The 24068-nt window shown below is 32.0% G+C and overlaps 1 protein-coding gene across 1 annotated transcript in view; it reads right to left on the bottom strand.

Moving 5' to 3' along the window:
* The window catches only part of LOC125067079 (kinesin-like protein KIF21A), a 55368-nt gene that overhangs the window by 23444 nt on the left and 7856 nt on the right, over window positions 1-24068 (bottom strand). The window contains exon 3 of the mRNA XM_047675487.1: window positions 14207-14435. Within this exon, the coding sequence (XP_047531443.1) occupies window positions 14207-14435 (229 nt within the window). The remainder of the gene's footprint in view (window positions 1-14206; window positions 14436-24068) is intronic.

The raw sequence follows: 24068 nt of genomic DNA on the forward strand, positions 1-24068 counted from the left end.
AATCTTCTTGGTTTGAAGAATCTTTCGATTAAATTTGTTTTGATTTCGGAATAAAAACTTTTTCCGCGTTTGATTGAGCTCAAAACTACGATGAGATTACTAAGATAAAACCTTTTTCGTGCTAGTTTTAGTGCTATTAAAAATTGGCGGAAGTGGAGTCAGAGGCAGAGAGCGTCTTTGCTTTTTACTATTTATTGACGATGTTAATCAAAATCTAATAACAAAATAAAGCTTCGATTGAATTAAATTGTATTAAATAACATCAACGTTTATTTATACATTTAGAAAGGTTGTCAAAGATGAAAACGTTTAAAAAAAAAGTGGCCACTAAGTACAGGCAACTAGTAAAGTAGTACGCGTTATTGCATTGGTGTGCGTGTGGGCAAGCGTAGCTGTCACGCACACCAAGATAATAAAGTTCGTTCATTTGTTTTAGTTCTTTTGTAGTGCGACACTATATCTAGATATATGTATAAATAATCTAAAGTGATATTATGTTATAATGTTTATTTAAAATGTCAACAGTGGGATATTGTTTAATGTTCCGTTGTAATAAATAATTTAATGTTGTAAAAAAATATATTTACAGTACAATCAATACTTATTGCAATTATTTTTATTGTTATTTCAAAAGAAACATGTTCGCACTACAATTAAAACAAGTTAAAACCTGCTAATGAATGGATGCCTTATTTGTTTCAGTGTGATTGGCTGTGCGATTATTTCCTGTTGCAACGCACCTACACAAAAATATTTTGTGCAAAGTTAAGCACAGTGTACAAGAATGAACAACTATAATTTATACCGATAATATTTTCATATATTGTATTGTTTGCCACTGCACTTCTCTTACATGCTTGGGCTGATTTTGATGTTTTTTTTTTTGATGAGCGTATTTAAGTGGATATCTCCATGGTTTAGAAAGGACCTGGTACGTGGTACTGCGACATAGTTCCAAGATTCTATTATTATTTTTTACCTATATAATACGGCAGATAATAAATATTTAAAAAATTTTAACCCCAGGTATGAAATCAATAAAAACGTTCATAATTTATTCAACACTTGACGGGAAGAAGGCAAAAATTTGATATAACAAATTTGCAGGCAAAGTCAGGTTGTGATGCCATTATTTTAGCGACGCAAGCGACTAGAACAAATGGTTACAAGTACTGGCCCGTATACGTAAAGGTTAGTAAGCCTGATAAAGAGCCCTGTTCAAGCAGCGGAAATCCGTTGATAGACTAATGATAATGCGAGGCGTTGACTATTGTTTTCTGTAGGCTCTAGGTTAGAGCTAAGATTCTTTGTACAAAAAAAACGTGCTGTCATTTACAATCATTTTGTTTGGATATTAAATTAGAGATAAAAATGTCCTTGCTTATTTTTCTAGATTACATTTTCCAAGAAAATATAAATTGTATACTAATCACGTTAGATCTATATGTTTAATTGTAAGAATATCCCTGAGCCTTATAATCTGAGAAAGGTAAGATCTTCTAGGCAAGGGCGTTCCATTTTAGACAGCATCTGTATCAGTTTGTTATCAATATGATTGTAACAATTCCAACAAATTTTCTAATCCCTTGAACAAATGACATTATTAAATTCACATACAATTTTAAAATTTTACGTTTTTTTTACTTTTTAATATCACATACCTATTACTAAAGTAAAGGTAGCACGAAAATGTCCTACTCGAGGTAAGACCTCCTTTCCTTCGAGGAGAATGTTAGGAGCTAATCCATGCGGATTGATGAATGCACACGCAGGTTTCCTCACGATGTTTTCCTTCACCGCCGAGCACGAGACGAATTATAAACACTAATTAAGCACATTAAAATACAGTGGTCCTTGCCTAGGTTTGCGCGCAATCATCGTTTAAAATGCACGCGTTTAAGCCACTGGGTCTTCTTGGCTTCCATAACTAAGATAAATTATCATTTATTTTTGTAAAAGTAAAGATAGTTCTATTCATAGCTTCCATTATCTCTCGCCAAAGATTCCATAGACAAAAGCATTCGTAATTAGCACCTAATCCGTCATGGTTTCCACCAGCCGGTATTCGACCGCCAAACGACATGGTCCTTATCGATTACGTTTCTTACGCAATATTTGAGGTCAACATAGTAATACTGTCAGCAAAAAAAAAGAGTATTGTTTCGTTCAAATAGAAAATGGTGTTTTACACGTGGGCGCTAAGATGTGAATTTCAAATTAAAATTTGGATCATCTTTTTAAAAAATTGGTTTTTCTTTTCCTTTATTACGATTATAAAGCTAGAGAGTTTTGATTTTATGTAGTATATATACATTCCAATCTTATTTAATTGACATAGGCAATGTGCAATTTAATTGTCTAATTAAGCTCCAATAGTTTTAAACTATTTGACAGTGACAGTATTAATATTGAATTCGGACGAATGTAAATTTTCCCGAAAAAAACTCTCCTGATGTTTCAGGCTAATTCAATAAAGCACATTTTATATTTAAAGTCGCCTTCTACTTACTACAAGGCGGACGAATGAAGTAGTGCCGTATGAAATTTTATCCATACCTTAATAATATTAACCATCCCTTACAACTCCAATACGCCAACTATCTTGTGAACGAGAATTTTGTGTAAGATCTTATATCTTGTGTCCATAGTCTGGCTACCTTCAAATCGGAACATAACCATACTAAGTATTTCTCCTTGGCGGTAGAATATAAGATGAGTGGTTGATCAACTTGGTGGCAGGGCTTTGTATAAACCCGTCTGGGTCAAACAGCAATACTTGATACTGTTGTGTTACGGTTTGAAATGCGAGTGAGCCAGTGTAACTACAGTCACAAGAGTATACATAACATCTTATTTCCCAAGGTCTGTGGCGCATTGACGATGAAAGAAGTGGTCAATATTGTTGCCAGCGCCAATGTCTATGGGCGGTAGTAATAACTTAATATCAGGTGGCCAATTGCCAGTGCACCTATCTATTACATAAAAAAAGAACCTTCATTCATGAGCTTGCCCTACTATTAAGTAAAGTTTGAGTTGTTATATACTATTCAAATATAGAACAAACAAAGGAATACGATTTTACTATATTTTACATACTAAAACAAGTATTTTTTAACGCATAGATCTATACCATCGTATGCTACGTATCAGGTGGGTGGTCCAGCAAATACCTTGGTTGATGAACATAATAATTTCAACACTATTTTAAATGACATAAGGATTATTTTAGCTTATCGAAATAATGGATTCTATTCGCATTTTATGTTTGTGACACCACATGCAAATCATGATCGGCACTCGTCATCGGTACGTTTTTGTAAAACAATTACGGAGTGCAGTAGGCGGTTTGGAATTCGGACACCATTTAAATATCAACTGTTGCTTTTATAGACGTACTATTAAGTTTCCAAGTGAAGTACTGTTTCGATTTTGACGTAGGTACATCATCTTTATTTGGCAGGACTAGGATTACTGTTATCTCTTTCATAAGAATCGAATGAAACAAACGAAGGAACAACGAATGAAACTTGTAGATTGCGTTAAGAGCATTGAAACCAATTTCAAAGATAATCATTGAAAAAACTATGTTTTGTTTCAGTTTTTCAGTTAACATAATTACATAAATAAAGGTTGACGTATTAAATACGAACGTTCTTCCGTAAAATTAATCATTATATTGTATTATATTTTTATATTATACGTGTTTTTATAGTCAATGCTTAAATATTAATAAGTAAAAAAAAATGTTGTGTCATATTATAATGTTTGATTTAAATATTTCTTTAAATATTTCACTTGACTGGTCCTTTTACCCTATCCCTAAACGACATGTTAAAACGCCCTTGACGAGATCTCGTCTCGACAGCCACTCGAACACGAGGGCTTTAAAAGCCTACCTGAAAACCTAGTCTGGCTAGATTTAAATAGAATACATTTAATATATAATCAAATAAATGAACGCATTTCATGAATAACTTTACTGCTGATTTAGATTACTTATTACTTCCCTAAAAGTATTACTTAAATGGTATTATGATAATGTTAAAGCATTTTTTGCTATCAAATGACAACAGACATTCTGTGCGTGCCTTTGATGTATACTTGTATCATTTTGATCGAGTTAAGTAGACTCATTTAAATAAATGTATGTTTTAATTTCCAGGTTAAATCACAATACAGATTTCAGTCTTATACCAAGTCGGGACAGATGAGTAGTCCAAGAACTTATGATCACAAGTGTAAACATATATAATTCTCTCTATGAATAATTGTGTCGTTACATAAAACACTATAAATATTAATGCGGCTTACTATTAAATTATACAAACGGATAATCTATTTCGAATACGGGACGAATACGAATGAAACACGTGGGCCGCTAATTGCATATTGTAATGAGAAGTCGAGGATGGCGATTAAACGTTGAATAAACGATTTGACGGAGTGTCATTGTCAAGTGCTATTCCGTAATAAGATATTGTTGATAAGCGACTTTGAACGTTACAATTAGACCATGTTGTGAAGAACTGAACCAACCCACAGAAGCAGTACTAAAACTATCAAGATTTAAAAGAGAACATAACATTATGAAGTACAAAAATGTGTTTAAAGTAGTAAGAATAATATTATTATATATGTACATATATAGTTAAACTTGTTATTCTCAGTATAAAATGTTCCAACAGTAATTGAAAAACTAGCTCACTAGATCTTAAAGAAGCTTTCCCAGTGACAAATTTTAAATTTGTAGTTCTTAATTTTTTCGCGCCTTTGTTGCAAAACATTTTCTTTTGTTTTATGCTATATTTTTGCCAATATGGCAGCTGCTTACGGAATAATTCTACAGTTCTGTTTTTTTATATTTTGGGCTCTAAACTGAAACTTTATTCTGATCGAAGACATTGTTATCAGATATCAGGAACAGTTTGTAAATAGCCCACAGCTTGGCATAGAACTCTTCTTTTAAGGAGCTTTAGAGTCTTCCCATTTTGTTATTGCTTTGCAATTACAAAAAACAAATGCAACAGGGTTTTTTTCTTTAAAACTTAGCACGATGTGAATTATAAACACAACACAAATGAAGCACGTGAAACGTTCGCAGTGGATTCATTGGAACACGCATTTTTACCTAACAATGTTCCACTTTAAGTCTCTTTCTTTATGCATTTATTATGTAATGCTCTGGCGAGTAACGATAAAATAATTGTGTCTCAAATAAACTTATTCTTATTCTTAAATATATATAACAATCACAAAATGTAAGGGGTCTTTATTTTGAACTAAATAACTAAAAAAAACTGGAATTTATAATGGAATAAACTGAAAATTAAAAATAAAATATAAATCGAACTTATCAATTCATTACTTAAACCGATATCGAAATATTTTTATGAGCATTCAAAACTATCTATTATATAAAAGTCTGTCCTCAATGTACTGATTAATAACAGTTGCAATAGACTCGAAAAAAAAGAGACAAAATTCTTCAACCGACGACGGATGGCGGCCATCAGTGTAATGATGGTTATCATGCGATGTATTAGATATCTGGTGACGACAGAATTCTGATACGTACAATATAAAGATCGTTACTATAAATGTGCTCCCAGCGTCACACAGTTCACCTAGTACGGAGGGTAATGTACGTCGAACTTGGGTTACTTAGCATTATTGTATATTATTTTTAATATCAGACGTTTATCTACTGCATTTATGTTTCAATTCTTATATTTATTTATTGTATCTATTAGAAATAAGCTAAATTGTTAATTGGTAAAATAAATAAACGAAATTTTAGAGGCGGTTCAGTGACTGAACAATGATGACTTGAACAAAGATATTAATTTTGTTTAATTGTTACAAACCTCTACCATCTACTCTATTTTGCATATTACATATTAAATATTTTTATATCCGAAATATTTTAAAAATAGTTTCATAAAATCCAATCTCGGTGAAAATGTAACGACCCTGTCCCGTCCTACCACTGTAGGCAATAAGACAAGAGTGCCACATCTTTTAGAAATGTTTTTATAATGACTCCAAGGTTAAGTGTTTCGACTTTGCGAGTTACAATAAGGGACAATTGGAAAATGTAAATTAAATAATATTTTTGCACAATAATTGGTATAGGAGAGCTACTACATTTCAAATCTTCTTGAAGATTCCTTTCAGAATAACCAAAACCTACTAAAATAAAGTATAATTTATTTGATTTTTATCTTGTACATTTTACTAGGGCATTGTGAACGTTCGAACGTAGACCTCCGTTACATAATTCATTATACGTACTTCAAGAAAGGTTTACGCGCGACGTGCTGGAGTTGATCTATCTGTTTTACTCAAATACGTTTTATTCGATTACATTTTTTTACTTGGTGGATTAATGCTAGCCGATCTGAGCAGGTACCGGCCATCTTATCGTATACCTTCAAGCAGGAATACATACGAGAGTGAGCTAGTGTAATCACTGACACAAGGGACTGAACATCTTAGCTCACAAGGATGGTGACGCGTTGGCGTTTTATGTGACAATTAAATTTCTTCTAGTTCCAACGTGATAGCAGTAACGACTAACCAACACTGGCCCATTGGCTGCAAATTTGCCTACCTATCTAAAAATATATATTAATAAAGCAATATTCTCAACTCTATATATACTAATATAACAAGCAGCTGACATGGCATGTATGTATACAGCTCATTCAGGATATTACGGGAAACGTATGAAATTAGCTCGGAACTGACGCGGCTGTTAGTTGACACGGGTCATATTAAACACGAGCATAAGGTCATATACTAACAGACGTCAGTTATTTTAACATTGAAAAGTGTCTCATTTATTATTTCTACAAATGTATATAAAAGCTGCATATAGTTAGTTATTAATATATTTTAAAATATAAGATAATTAGGAATATAATTAATTATATAGTACGTGGGCAACCGAGCTTCGAACGGCTCTAGCAATAAGTCATAAGAAATGATTTTAATTTGACAAAAACTGCTTTTTTTCAGTTGCGACTAAATATCAAATTCAAAACCTAATCTCGATACAAAACTTGAGCTAAATTGTTAGCGGAGTTTCCGATATACAAGAAATACAAATATATAGGTATATATAAATGTCCCACTGCTGGGATAAAGGCCTCCTCTCCCTTTGAGGAGAAGGTTTGGAGCATATTCCACCACGCTGCTCCAATGCGGGTTGGCGGAATACACATGTGGCAGAATTTCGTTGAAATTAGACACATGCAGGTTTCCTCACGATGTTTTCCTTCACCGCCCAGCACGAGATGAATTATAAACACAAATTAAGCACATGAAATTTCAGTGGTGCCTGCCTGGATTTGAACCCGAAATCATCGGTTAAGATGCACGCGTTCGAACCACTGGGCCATCTCGGCTTACTTATGTAAAACTAGATAAAAAAAAAATATACATACATATCCATATAGTATCTACAAAATAAATATTGATATATACTGTATATCGTAAAAACATATATATAATATAACAATAGTTAATTTAATAATAATAGTGCATAATAGAAATCATAAGAGCTAGGGGCTTTCTGACAATATGTGCTCACGTAGACGAGTTTTAAATGTAAATTTTGAGGGAGCTTTTCTAATATGTTCGGGTATTATATTATATAATACAATAATATATATAATAAAGCGTGGAGTTACTATTCGTTTCTTTCTTTACGGAATATATAGATTTAATTTTAAGTGTACCTCTCGTTGGTTTCTTTTCTATAGAAGCTACTTCTGGAACCGGTGACAGCTTTACATTCGATTTAATCTTGTAACATGAATTGTAATAGTATTTATAACTGCTTGAAAAAAATAGGTTTTAAAAACTTTAATAAAAAACAGAAGTTTAATAGTTCTTTGCTAAGTAATGTATAGTCGTACCAAGATGGATTAAAATTATTTTGCACGTAGTATTAAGAAGATAATAATATCAGTCCAGATTCTGAGTCAGATCGTGTATAAATTACGTTTTACATTTTAAAAAAACCACTCAAGGTTATTCCTCGTGACGTTTCAGTCTATAATTACATTGGATTATTAGGACGGAAGTTTGCGGGTTCAAGCCCGGGCAAGCACTAATGACATTTCATATACTTAAATTTTATTTATAATTTTATTCATATGTGATTCGGATGATAATGTGCCATAATATATGAATTTAACGATCCGCATTGGAACAGTATTGTAGAATCTTCACAATAGGACAGGAGGTCAGCCGGAGAACAGAACAGCATTCAGTGGCTGTCATTTTCCATCTTAGTTAATTTATAAGGTAACGCGAAACAGCATTAAAAGAAACAGATAATAGCAAAAATATCAAATCAAGTACATTGTACAAGGAAGGCAGCCGTTGACCTGTTTACGTTGGAAATAAGAATTTTTAATTGTACCTCAGCTTGTCGATTGCTAATCGTAGCGTGAAGACACTGGACACGCAATGTTTAGAGAAAATTGATGAACCAATGTCTATATAGTTGTTTTAGCAGAGGTAGTCTAATGCATAGTAACATAAAGGGTGTCATATGTGACTATAACATAGATCCTAATTCCTATTATATTCGAATCAAGTACTTAATTCAAATTAGAGCACATGGACTTGCACTTAAGCATTTATAACATTGAAAGTTAGAGAAAATAAAAAATAATAATATAGGCAACGTTATTCTTGGAGTTTATCAAAATATATCTTGCTTAAAAACTATATCTGTATATATGGTTTTTTCAATTATCTTTTGTTTATTATGTAAGAACTTAGAACTATATTAGGAGTGTTCATTAATATGCCGTTTTGTAATTAGTTTATTTTTTAATTTTTTGGCAATAATAGAGCACTTCACAACGCCGCTTTACTAGAGCTGTGTAAAAATATGATAAGTATTAAAATCGTGTGTGGCTTATACTTATGACTGTTTCATAGTATTCAGTTGAACTTCGAATATTAAATGTTTTTTTACAACCGTCTTACACGTATAATTTTTTTTTTATATTATAGACGATCTATCCAAAAATATTAAATTTACAAAAGAATAAATATAGAATATAAAAATTACAAAGATACAATATTGTATTTTGTATGATTTAGAAAATATGGTACAGATTTAGAAGTAAGATTATTTATATTCGTTGAATAAAGTGAACAAAGTAAGTCAGTTTTAATCAATGAGAGAATATTTATACAAAGTTGCTTTTAAAATATTATTAAAATAAAAGTTATTTTTGTCACACGAGAAGCAGCGAGGCTTATTACGCCTTAAGAAACAGAAACTCTAAGCAGCACGTGAGCTTTGTGAGAAGACGAGTGTTCTCGGTAGAGCACTCTTCAGCTAAAATACACCGCGAGCCAAATGGGTCAGGGGGAGGATTCCGAATATCCAGGGCTGCTGGAACTGTAATTTCTGTTTGATAGGTAGGCTGGTTAGAAGTGGACGTGAATATTTTGTTTTGGGCTCGAAGCCAAAGGAGTACGGTTAAAATGTTCCCTGGGTTTTTCGTACTCAATCATGAAAAAAATTCTTTGTTTTTTTATAGATCTTTGGTATCGGGAATAAATTTACATGTCCAAATATCTATTAATGTCCAAATATCTAATAAAATAATTTCTCTTAACAAGACGAGAGAACTAGACGATTGAGTGATGTACTAGTAGTCTTCTAAGCTGTATAACACAAACATTCAGCTTTATCTACTAGATAACAATCCAAATATTACTTTGCAAGTTTTAAAACGTATATAGAACAGGAGGTAACGTTGAATTTCTGAAGCTGATAAAAAGTAATCGTATCTCTCTTCTGGGATCTCTTTTTAAGATAAAAAAGCTTGGAAGATAATTTCACTTCGGTTCATAGACACACATAAGGCAGAATATCATCCTACACAAATTGCCTCACAATGTAGCACACGAGATAAATAAAAAAATGAATTCCGTCGTGCCCACCCGGATTTGAGTCCCACAATCTTCCCTTATTATTCACGCTTTATACCCACTATCTTTAGTGGGTATAAAGGGTGGTATATATTCTGGGTGGCGATAATGAGGCGCCTGATTTTAACTGTAATTGAAGATATCAATTATATCCGATAAGCAAACGAAGCGTCACTAGATAGACAAGTAATATTAGCCGAATAACTTTACGAGCGACTGAATTCTACATCTTCAACTGATTACCCAAAAAGTTATAACTTTTATTGTTAGAGTTGGTGCTTTTGTACTATCACAAAAGGCGGTCTACGATAACAGAAGCAAAACGTTATGAGCATTCTAGATTCAACTGGAACAAATGAAACTATATGAAATAAACTATACACGATCCTATGAGTCAGACTATTCAAAATAACGGTTGGTGAATCTTGATCAAAACTTGCTATCTCAAGTAGGTTATTTTTATATCAGTGCCTACTGATCAGGAGTTTATTAAAGATAACGAAAAAAATATGATTTTAGGGTTCTGTACCTTTAGAAAAAAAGCTAAGAGACTTTCTTTGACGATATCTCGTTTGTCAGAAAATAACAAAATATCAACATAGCATTTTATTAGTATAGATACTAAATACAGCGGACAATGTCGTCAAATTTTCAATATATAGTACATACAATTTTTTTTTTGTCATTACTAAATAAAACGGTATATTTTTTATTTTTAAACGGCACTTGTTGGTTTTCCGTATTGTACAAAACCCCTCGACGCAAGATATTCGTGGTTGGCGTTTTTTTCTTCAATGAAATAAAACCGGTTTGTAAATGTTCTGCGTATAACGTAACAAATATTTTTAACATTAATTTTTCGTAGTATATGATTAACATGATATATGGCTTTTGATAAAAGAGTAAATTATCTTTATTTTTACTATAACCTTTAATAGATTAATCGATGTTATTATTACTTTCAAAAAGTATTAGTACTTTATTGAACTAAGACGAGAATACTGAGCACAGTCTTATACGAAGTTCAAACCTGAACAAGCACCACTGAACTCTGTGCTTAATTAAAACCTGCTTAAAAAGTCTACATTTGGTATGCACCCGTTAATAGCAGTTTGGTGGAATAAATTCCATGCCTTAAGAAGAGATGAGGCCTTAGCTCAACACTTTTTTTTTTATTATACAGTAAAATGTCTTAAAACATACTTTCGATGATAACCCTAAGAATGCTCACAACATATTTCAACGGACCAACATATGCGACATAGTTTTACATCATTTAAATACTAAAGTCTATATTGCAACGTGAACAGACCTGCTATTCATAAATAGTTGCAATCTGTTATGCCTGTATTTCTTAACACAATATGGTAACGTTAGTTATTACGTGAGATAAATAATCATTTAGAATTGTAAACAACATATTATTTAACATTTGAATAGAATTCAGTCGAGGAAATCTATGTATTGCGGACAAATAAGGCGATTGTTATATTCCGCATTCTACGACTCGGTGCGCTGATCCTTATTTGAGTTGACTTTAATCAGAAGCTCTTCTACTTGACTTGTGATAAGGGACCGTGGTATGTATCGCGTTACTAAACTTAACCAGCTGAATTATTTCTTTATTACAGATCCTTGCTGTAGTAGGGATTTGTGAATACGTTTCTGGACGCATATTACTTATTTATTCACTTCTACTAATAGACGTAATTTTATTTGTATTGTTGCATGCCGGTGTGAGTGAGCCAGTGTTAATACAGGTACTGTGTCAGAGGATGTGTGGTTGGTGGCGCAATGACGGTGAAACGAATAGTGCCTTCATAACAGTGATCCTGTACGTAAACTAAGACGACTACTTACCACTGTATGGACTTTTGCTTAATTGCTTTTCAAAATTAAATAATTTTATATAATAATTAAACGATGACGTCAGCAAAAAAACTACTAAAAGAAATCAATTTCCTTACGTAAAATCAGACTGTCTATTAAAAATTGGTGAATCATATTTTAGGTAGTGTTGAAAGCGAAGACTGTTTTCAGGCAATAGAAAGTGAAACAAATCATGAAACGTTCTAACTGTGAACAACGAGATGTCTGCATTACTACATTCTGCGATATTGCGCTAAACTGACTATTTTTCCTTTTCTTATTAAATTAACTTGATGTAACTTTAAATGAAAACTTAATTGATTTATTTCCCAAGTAAATATCCTTAAACAATTAATGAGTAAAATGGCTTTCGGTTAAAATACACGACGGTCCTAAAGTTGATAATGATATCAAATTATTTTAGTTAAGTTTCGTTTAGTGAAATATTTCGAATATTTTCTGAAACAGCTGACCCACTCCTTTCCCTTCTGAGTTCGTACTTGACCAGCTGTTATGATCGTCCAAGCGGCACTAGTACGGCTTCACAATATTCTTGCACCTTATATTTATTCATGAGACCAAGTAAATTTCCGTAAAGCATTCGATTCTGTATACTGTCATTTAAATGTGCAATACCAGGTATGAACACAATTAGAGTTATAAGTATGTTGTACTTTATTTATGTTTTATATTTGTACCAGAGTCACGACTTCAACAAAGAGACTGCAACGTCGGTAACTCATTACCTAAATATGATTATCACTACATCAGTATATTTGAATGATTTAGGCAAACATGTTTTATTTTTCTAGCCGTGATATTCCAATTCGCCAATTCGAACACGTAAATTTGAATCCATTGCGGGTTCAAGCCGTGACAAGAGTTATCGTGGTTATCTTCTGCTCAGTGCTTAAAGAAAATATCGTGAGGAAACCTGCATGTTTCGCCACATATGTAACCAACAACCAACAGCGCTGGGAAAGATCCAAGCCTTCTCAAATTGAGATGATATCTTAGACCAGCAATTAGACATTACTTTTCTTAATTTGTCTTTACAAACTTTAGTTGGGAAAACCTATATACGAATATACATAACATTACAAAAGTTCCGAAATTTCGAAGTCGTCACTCACGTGTGTTTCAATATCTGCTATAATGTTTAAATATTCAGCAGAATATTTTATGCACAATCTAGACACGCTATAAAAAATAGAAGGAAGGCTTGTAGAGCAATTAATAAGGGAAATTGTATTTATCATTTACAATTCGTGTCACTGTTTTCCACTGACAATAAATTTCAATTATAATGCGATCAATTCGAGTCGTGAATAAATGTTTGTTAAATAGTGCACCAGCCTTCACGGTATTTTAATATATCGGTTGTAACTTTATACTTTAGCCCTTTACAGTGTATTGCGAAAACTTACTTATAACTTACATTTACAAAGTATTACCATATTTGTACTATCGATATTTAAATTGAAGGTGCTTATTAAAAATAATAATTAAAGCGTATGTCAGATTCAAATAAATATTTGATAGCGTTCATTTAACCATGACCAGGGTTCTACAACCCCATATAGAATAATTGCAGGTGAGCTACTGCATGGGTTTAATTACGACGCCGGTTGCGTGTCGCAAACCGACAATACGACAGGCGGGGCTGTATTATAACGATTATGAAAACTGTTCGAAATCGACACTTTTACTTTTTTTTATTTAAATGATAACTACAGTAACAGCCAGTCCGAGCACTAGGCAATTGAGGTGAAGATTTGGAGCTTATTCCACCATTCTGCACCAACGCGGGTTGGTGAATAAAATAAAATAATGAAGAATAAAATCTATATAATATCATACAGGTTTCCTAACGATGTTTTCCTTTGCCTCTGAGCACGAGATGATTGTAAAGGCACGTGTTTTAGCCACGGCCATCACGATTTTTTGTTGTAGTTCAAATTCATTTGAGCTGGTAAACATTACAAAGTAGGCAATTTAACGCAATTCTGTATCGGTCGATCCAGTAAAAGGTCGTCAGTCGAGAGGCGAGAACAAAGATGATTTAAGACACAATTTACGCCTCCCACACCGCATTTGTGCGAACATTGTGCCAATTTTTAACTATTCAACTTTAATTATGTAAGCATTCCTTGAAATTCGTGAATGACTGTTCACTGCCTTGTAAATGAAGTAACTATTTAAAAAAAGTTTATACGCAAAAAAAATTTTAGTTGTTAATCTAATACATGCAGTATAAGCAACAAAAAACAACTAAGTATACAAAAATCATAAGAGAGTAGAATAATAATAATTATCGCTATAGTTATATCATGTATAGGAGTTAAGGTATGTATTGTGAGGTATCTAGATAACTTACCTGCCCATAAGCAAGGACGGTTGCATTGTATCCGTCAAGAGCTGCCTCCACGAGTTTCCTGACGCAGGTGTCATACAGTTGCTGCTGGTCGGACGTGGGTTCGAAGGCGTAGTCGAAGGTGAACGCGCGCTCGGAGCCGAGCGCCACGCCGCCCTCGCCGGCCGAGCCACCCGCGCGTGCACACACACCGCATCCATCGACCACTTCCGCTGGCGTTTGTGGACGGATTCTGTAATTATTTATAGCTTTCAATGTATTGTACCGACGTTGCCATATATAACTATGTTTATAAACTTACGAAACCACGATCATTCTAATTCGAATCCTTGTAAATCAAGGATTGTAATGTATATAATGTATCATTCAACATTGGATTTCTGTAGAATAATTATATTCATATTTAGTGTAACTCTTTAATTAGAAAAACAATTATATTTGATTACTACGAAGTCTGAGTAAAACCATAAATGACAAAATAATATCGTAAATCGATATATAGGTAAAGGTCGCTTGTTTGAGAGAACATACATATATATTGATCGACAAAACACTATAAATAAATGAAAGGTGCTCATAGAGCGTTAAGGTTATAAAGGGCTTGACATTTAATCTTTAAACTTTTTAAAACCATTGCAGAAATTTAACCTTAAATAAAATAAAAAAATACTACAATAATTGATTATTATTTATCGTATTATGATGTATGAGATTTAATTTTGTTTCTCATTATTGAAGTTGTACTTCTTTTGGCGCGATTTGAAAAAACGATGAGAGTGATTTTTTTATAATAGTAACACGAAAACTAAGTACATGATGAAGTTGCTCGCTAAACTTTCATTATTTTAAAATTTTATCTTGCGAGTGAGTGTTATAGTAATTGTACCAAAGACGAAATTATATATATAATCATAATTTTATTATAAATAAATAAGTTACTATTTTATTTTAACACATAATTTGCATGCAATTAACAACCATTTTTAAGAACGCCGAAGAAGTATAACTTCTCAAGCGTATATATAAGAACACGCAACATTTTTTTAGTAAGGTACGGATTCTGATTCGAACTGATATTCGTTTTGTCTTAATAACTGTATAAGAACTCATCTCTTGTTCGACCATGAATGACAACAATATTAAAACCGTAAAAAGCGGAAATTATTGAAGAAATTAACAAAAGAGCCTTCTACCCCATAGTTAAACTACAATGAATTACTAATGTGATGTCTCGTTCTGTAGTAGTTTAGAGTAATGATAGGCCTTTAAGATTAAGAGGATACACACCGAATGCAAATTACAATACGAAGTAGATGGTTACGAGTTCATAAAAGAGGACATCTGACGCAATTTATGTGATCTCTAGATAGCATTAAAAGTAACTTGATTATTTTAAAAAAAATTTACATGAATTGATGGTTCAAATAAAATTAAGTACTATTATATTTCAGGTATATATATATTAATATACAAAAATATTACTAGGTTAATAATATTGACTCTTTACGTATCAAACTATTAATAGAATACAATTTAGTTCAATATTAGAATTCAAAGCTAAGATATAAGCTAAGATATTCATCGAATCACGCAATAGATATACGCAATACTGAGAATTACAGTAAAACATATCGGGAACGCAGTACGCGTAGTAAATCATCAACTGACATGCTATTATTTAACTTAAACCCTATAATTCAATCTATAATGCAGCCGGAAGCGCAACGCTCGCCGCGCAGTCTGCGAATAGCGAGGGATGCGTGTACGCATCTCGCATTTATAAGGACATGTTCACAATCGCACAGCGGGATCTAAAATAAATAACTATAATTTTCATGGTATCCTTTAGTATCAAAGATTTTACGCTTTACTTACAATACTGACTCAAAACAAATTGATATTACTTTAAAATGTTATAACTATTCAATATTAAAAGACAAGTTAGCACAGTGGTTTGAACACGAAAATCTTAAGCTGAAAATTGTGGGTACAAACCCCGGGCAATCGCCAATGACTTTGCATTTACTTCATTTGTGTTTCTAAGTAATGTCGTAGTCGGCGGTCAAGGAAAACATCTTTAGGAATTCAATGAAGCCACATATCAACAAAAGTGCTCGCGGTGGAAAGAGATCCAAGCGTTTTCTTCAAAAGGAGAGTAGGCCTTAGCCCAGCAGTAGGACAATGATATTATGTTACATTTATTCAACATTCGATTTTGACATCATACAAGTTGCACAAATTGTCCTGATTTATTGTCATAGAATGAAATAGTAAAAAGATTATAATACATAAATGTAAACTTATTATGCGGCACCAAAATGAGCGTACACATCAAACATTTAATCTATACGTACACAGAATTCGGAATAGATATTCACGTCTGTAACAGGCCCTTCCGAATTGAATCGAACGGATGCGAGACACATAAATGGTCACATGATGTGTTTGCTAACAAGTTCCCGAAATATATTCCAAACGCAGGGTGAATAACCTAACCTAATTACATTTTTATTTTTATTTTTCATCGAAAGTGAATGGTTTTGAAAATGATATTTTTAAATTGCGATAGCATTAAAAAGTAAATTTGTTGTTATTCTTTATTTTAAAATAGCCACCCGCCGTTGTTTCGCACGGGTAAAATAAGGGTTGTCACAAAATGTTTATATAACATATGTACATATATTCATTCAATTGGCTTAAACGGCATACAGCCGGCCAAGCTCCCAGTCGGGTCCTTCCCATTTTTTTTTTTTTCACTTCGTCCATTGATGATACCCATATGAAAATCCGTTCAATAATTTTGGACTTTATAGAGAACAGACAGAGAGACAGACGCGGCGGAATTTAATGTATATTAAAATATGTAGTCATATCTTCTGTCAATTAATGCTTTTATTTAAAGAAAATAATGTCTATTTTAATTCAACTATGTATATATAAATAAATAACAACTTCATCAATGTATAATTCAATTTTTTAAATCGCTGGGAGAAAATAAGTAATAGTTTAAAATGTAATATATTTAAAATATTCCTTTATAATCCCTGTTGACAGGAAGTTATCTATTAGACCCACCGAAGGGCGTTCATGCATCAATTGAAACTCACAAAAATGACTACATAAAGTAATAAATAATCGTAATTATGAGCACATTTCAAGAGTCGTGCATGCGAGTTACACTGCAATGTTTTTGTTTATATTTGCTTGTTTTTAGACGCAGCGGCTATTGACTGCACGTACGACGGTTACACAATGGGGTACGCGAACAGTCGAAGATGGCCGCTGCACGCGATACTTTAGCTTGGATAAATATACGCTGTCGTTTAAAATAACACCTGAAGAACGATTTTGAATACTGAGTATAACTTTCTGTGATTAAGTTTATGCTCTAACAAAAAGTTATAAGTAAATATGAATCGCTTTGATATACGATTAAATTACGCAGTATATAAATTATAAAAAAAAACTCAAGACTTAATTAATATATATTTTTTACAACTCTAACGTTTATCATGTATTAGGTATTTTACAAGATAAAAAGACTCTCCTGATAATTTCACGTTACGATACTAACAAATCTAGATTCATAGTTGCCATGTACGAAATGCTTTAACAAGTGCACCGGGAAAATTTTACAATATGTTTAATGTATAAACATTTACATTCATTATTAAAATTTAAATAAGAAACTAAGAGGTAATTACCAGCCGTAATCAAATTTATTATGCATATTTTATTCGTACATTAAAAAAACATTCATAGAAAAAAGTATTTTTTATATAAAAAAAAAATAGTTTTTTTTTTGTACTTTCGCTTATGTTTAATAGCTTTCCTTTTATTAAAGAAAGTCTGCGTAGAAATTCTAAATTCAAATCCATCATTCTTTATACGAGTAATCTTCTTCTTCAGTTCACTTCATTAAAACAACCAAAAAAATCCCTTGTAATAAAACATTCTTAAGGCCTGCAACGCCCGGTGACGCTGTAAAGGCCAGTAGGGTCAACAGCAAATCAAAACACAGACACAAAAAAAAAAAAACTTAAGGCATTTACGTCATGAAACGTACGGACAGACGTTGTTATGGTAAACTAAGAGCTGTGCTCTATATTTTTCGTACACGATACCATTCTCATGATTAACCTCAACCTAAAACTCTTCATTGGTTGACATATTTTAAAATGGAGCATTAGTTAGCAAAGTGTAGCAGAATATGCCTTTGTTCAACCGGCTTATGCAGAAAAAGGAGCAAAACGCAAAGTCATCATCATTAGCCGTTTGATTGGCTAAAATGTATAATGCGGGAAAACGTAATGAGATGGCAAAACTTAGGCAAATCAATCACCTCGCACGTTACCATAGAATTTACAGTATAATTACACAAATCAAGTTCTCACAATTAACAGTTTTACATTTAAAATGTTTTCAACACCATTTCTCTTATCTTCGTCTTCGTCTTATGAAAGGAAACTGTAGTTCGAAAATCATGCCTTTTTAACATTTAAAATTACATATCAATAAAGGGATGTCATCTTCAAAAGAAGGATATACATAAATATTAGGGGTTTTTCAATAGATTTGGAGGCCGTGAATGTTAAACTTGCTTAGTGGTGGCTCAAGCGCTTAATATATCTATTGCCGCATATAAATTATTTACACTGAAATATTCGGCAACGTTGATTTTATAAGCAATTGAAGCCAAAATTCGTTTTCGATGATTCAAATAAATTTACGATATTTGCCAATCGAAATTACCTATATATTTGTCAAAAGGTTAAATGTGACCAAATATTTCGCATGTACGTAATATCGGCCTTACATAATAATTTATTACCATTAACGACCATGTTAAGGCTTATTATAAATGTTAGAACTGTTAAGGCTAAATGGAACTTGCGTGGGCGATATCTAAATATTTTGTTCTTCGCCCACAACGCTTCTGGACGTGGGCTTGATACTACAGCCTCGTGCTCGCCTCTTACTGAGAATTGATATGAATGAATGGAGTGCAAATGTAGCGAGGTCTTAACGAATATAAATTGGTTTATTATGTTCTTATACAAGATTATATTTTTATAAATAATTTTAGAAAACAAGTAATCGCTCGCATTTGCATTAACCGTTAAGTAGTAATTTATTAAGTATCCATTGTAATAAATTATTCGTATTTATTGATTAGGAACTGTGACATGCTTTCCAATATGACAAAAATTCTATAGTTCCTGTGTGCGATGTATAATTTTTGAAATATCTATTATATAGTAATAAGAGTATCAAAGTTACACCCTATTTTCATAATCTGTAAATAAAATCTAAGTATTAAAAAAATGTCAATCTCATTGTTTGTAAATTATAAAAAGTTGTCTCCGTCTATGACAAAAAGAAACTTAGCATAAGAAGGAAAAAATGTCGCAAGAAACCTTGATAAATGCGGCCTCTCGACGTTGGCCGTTCGGATTTAATCGCGTGAAAATGAGTGGGTACTCCGGGGTTTTAAATGTTAGGTTTTTCCGACTAATAAAACCTTACCGACGGCGCCGTATCAGGGTAACTTGTTCCAGGAATAGAGGGTTCGAAGTAATTATAATCTTTATAAATACTTATTGTAAGTAGACGACAGAGCAGGACTTCAATAGGATTTTTCAAATTGGATAAACGCTAATTTGTGAAATTAACTGCTTTAAATACGATTGCATAATTTGTATTGACTAAAAACTAGAATCATGGTATTTGTGGGGAACATGCGGGTAAAAATAAAATTAGTTATTTTCTCGAAATTTCGACATTATTTTTTTATTAATTCTCAGTAAAATGTTGCCAGTTGATAAAAGTCAGTTGAACTCTTAATACAATTAAATAAAATTTAATCTAGTTGTTAAGAAGCTGAATGATTCTTTAACCTTAATAAGCAGGTTTAACTTGCATAATCGTACAAGCACCTTTACTATACCTACTTTAAGTCAGTTTGTTGCAATACATTTTCTACAAAATTATAATGCCTTCGCAATATCGCCATAATAATTAGGAACTTGTATTATTTGATCATACTTAAAGACACGCACCCACGCATACATTTTTTTATTTTATTTTTATTCAATATTTTAAGTTATATTCTTTATGATATCTTACATATATTTTTTTGCCAAAAAAACAATTATGGTACGCACTACTTAGATAAAGGAAAATTTGCCATGTAGGTATCGGAGAAGACATTGTACCTGCGTTAAACAGAGATGGTCGTTGATAGATATTATATGGACTAAAGTATAAAGTCTAAGCAAAGTACTCCAGGAATACTGTTAAATAAGTTCTCAATTTGAATCTTGGCGCTTTTACATAAAGATATTTCAGAGGTCAGAATGTAATCACTGTAAGAAATATTTTAACCAGTTTAATCTAGATAAGTATGATTAGTGACATACTTACCTCCGATTCTCAACTCTACACGATTAAACTCAACAACTGTTTTAATTTGATTAAAATTAAAAAAAAACCACTCTGCACATTTTTCTGACATTCTGACATTGTAGCAACTCGCAGATGCCTGATCTTTGTCTCCGAATCTTATTGTTAGTCATAAACCTTTCTGTCTATATTTTTTTTTACATAATTTTGCGTTATTTTGTAATGACAGATTATTACAAGGCCCACCTTCTGTGTGTGTGTTTTATTTATAAATAACAATAATCCTCATCTCCGAATTCTAAATTATTTAATAGGTGCTTGAAAATTATTGTAACGAATAAGGAGTAAAATGTGACAAGTTTTCACAACTAATATTCCCATCAAATTTATTCGTTTGTGAATAATTTTATTTATTTATGTACTTTACTGAGGATGACTATTATCTAATCGATATGTTCCATATAGCGTTTGTCCCTCAAACGCCATCAAATATTCAGACGAGGTTACGACATTGCTAGTTGTCAAGGTAAACTTAAATAATTTTTATTTCTTTTAATAATACCATATTTTTAGTTAAGATTTCCTACAGTACTAATGTCTATGGAAGGCATTTGCCAGTCAGTCTTACTATTTTAAGTAAATAATGAAGTCCGGCGTAATGGGAATCCGGCACAAACGGAAAGACATTATTAGAGCGTATAAGTTAATTTATTAATTTAATAGAGTAACAAAAAAATATAAATATAGGAAACGCAATAATGTCATCCAACTATAGATAATTGTTAAAAAAGTACGATTAATACAATGCGGTATTTATAGCCAGTTTTACTGAAAATAATAGAATTTGTGAATGTAAATAATGCTAATAATTTAAGGGACGACTTACTTTCCATTTTCCAATTTACATGCCCTACAAAATCATTCTTGTTTTTAAGCAATGTCTCAACTGCCAGCAATATCTTATTTTAGCAAGGAGTTTGTTTGTAAGACAATCTCCTTCGCTACTTTCTTATAAACTGACGACCAGACTGGCCCATGTCCATTGTTTATTGAAAACAGTCTTAAAAACAAAAAAACCTCTAATATATCGTCTATTAAGACTGTTTTATAGCTAGTCATAGAGTATTAAAATGTTTATAGGTTATTTTCTTAGTGATATAAACTAGCGTTTTAAATAATATCGATTGCATATTGGCTATATAACGAGATAAAATTATTTTAATGTACGGCTCGTAGTAATGCCCTTCGCGCTGTCGTTAATTTGTCAATCTGGGTGGCCCTAAGGGCGAAGGGTATAATAGATGTGGCATAGATGTTTCACTTATTTGTTAAACTCAATAAAATATGTTATCCAGGATCTACATATCTAGATCTGATAATAATTTAAATCTTTACATACAAAATCGTTTGTTCTGACTGATTAATTATTTATCAACTATATCCAAAACTACTGAGTCTTGAAAGTAAATTTCTGGTATATTTTTAATTTAAACATTTTGGATTGTAGTTTATTTTTTATAATAAGCATCCGCTAAGAAAGAATTTTTGGAAAATTCAACTACGGGTTTTTAACAAATTTTCAAGTTTCGAACATTTATTTATTATTTTTTATATAAATTTTTAGTTTTATAAAAACTTGAAAGTATAAATTGTTATTTTACAATTTGTACTGAATTAAATTCTAACAATAATACACCATATTTTGAGAAAGTCAGTTGGTTTCATTTAAATTCATTTAATTTTTGGTGTGTTTAGCCATTTCTGGTGTACGCTCTGATCTTTGGTGACCGCATTTCGCATCGCAGATTGTAGATAAATCAATGTAATTGCAATTACACTAACAAAGTGCCGCTTAAAGCAAGTACATGAAATAAAGTGTTTACCGAAAATTAGACCACCCATCAAACCTTCTTCTATTTGTCATTAAAATATATTTCCGGCCGGATATAAGTCCTTATCCGATAAAAATAACTACGAAAAACAAGACAGACTAGTATTTGGCAAGTTTACTAATTCTATTTTATTTTTTTGTATATATTTATTTTATCACTTGATGGTAGGGCTTTGTTCAAGCCCGTCTGGGTAGGTACCACCCACTCATCAGATATTCTACCACCAAATAACAGTACTTTGTATTGTTGTGTTCCGGTTAGAAGGGTGAGTGAGCCAGTGTAATCACAGGCACAAGGGACATAACATCTTAGTTCCCAAGGTTGATGGCCCATAGGTGATGTAAGGAATGGTTAATATTTCTTACAGCACCTTTGTCTATGGACTGTGGTGACCACTTACCATCAGGTGGCTCATATGCTCGTTCACCAACCGATGCCATAAAAAAATACTTTCATAAGAATTTAATAACAATTAATTGTACCCTAAGAAATATTAAGAACCACTTCTTTCTTTCTAACTTGGTAAAAATAGTTTATACATAAGAAAAGGGTACCATATGATTTTCTCGTGTATGCCTCTGAGATTAATCTTGAGTTTAACCCTCTGAATACAAAGAAAATTAAAGAATGTAAGCAGGTCCAGAAGAAATGTAGTAATTCATTTTCATCAGCGCTTAAAAATATATAAAATGTGTGCATTATATATCATAGTTGGATATTGATTGGATTATAAAATTATGAAAAAAAGTTGATGGCGCACACCTAGGTCTCTGATATTAACAAAAAGCAACGCCCGTGCCAGCAATAAAATCAGCTTTACTTTAGTACCTACATGTTTATAACTACGTACGTACGTAAGTACGTCTCGATATAATACAGGGCCTTGGACGTCTGCCTTCTCATTTTCATATTTTAAGGATGTATTTGACCAGAGGCAGACAAATAAATTAATACCCATATTTTTTCATCAATTTGAACCGAATACAAAAAAAGTTACGTAAAATCAAGTCTATTGTTTTGAACATTAATCCCTATTACATATTTTAATTAAATGCTCGATAGCTTCGTTGCCATAGAGAAAAGATATTAAAAACCCTAGTCACGCATTATTATATCAATTTTAGGCGCATGATATTAATGACCTTTTTTAAAAGCTAGATGACATGGCTTTTAATGTAATGTAAAATTGTGTAATCTCTTATTTGGATTTTTCTACGTAAAAATCATTAGAATACTTAATACTCAAATATAGAAATTTTTGCGTTACTAATAAGTAAATAAACATTGATATCTCGACAATTCAAATTTTATCTCGACATTCTAATTATGAAATTGTAAATAAATTCGAAATCGATTTCCTGCAATTAGTACCTAATACAATAACATCGATATGGGATGTAGAAAAATTACATTGTTTAAGAAGTTTTCCTTAATGATAAAATATTATTGCATAATTGATAAGTCGCTATGTGCAATTCGTAATTGCAACAATCGAATATTTAAGTATTCATTATATATTAATTAATCATTAACATATAGGCTAAAAATACATTATTACGTAATCGTAATAA

The sequence above is a fragment of the Vanessa atalanta genome, chromosome 1, assembly GCF_905147765.1.
Source record: "Vanessa atalanta chromosome 1, ilVanAtal1.2, whole genome shotgun sequence".
NCBI classification, from domain to species: Eukaryota; Metazoa; Arthropoda; class Insecta; order Lepidoptera; family Nymphalidae; genus Vanessa; species Vanessa atalanta.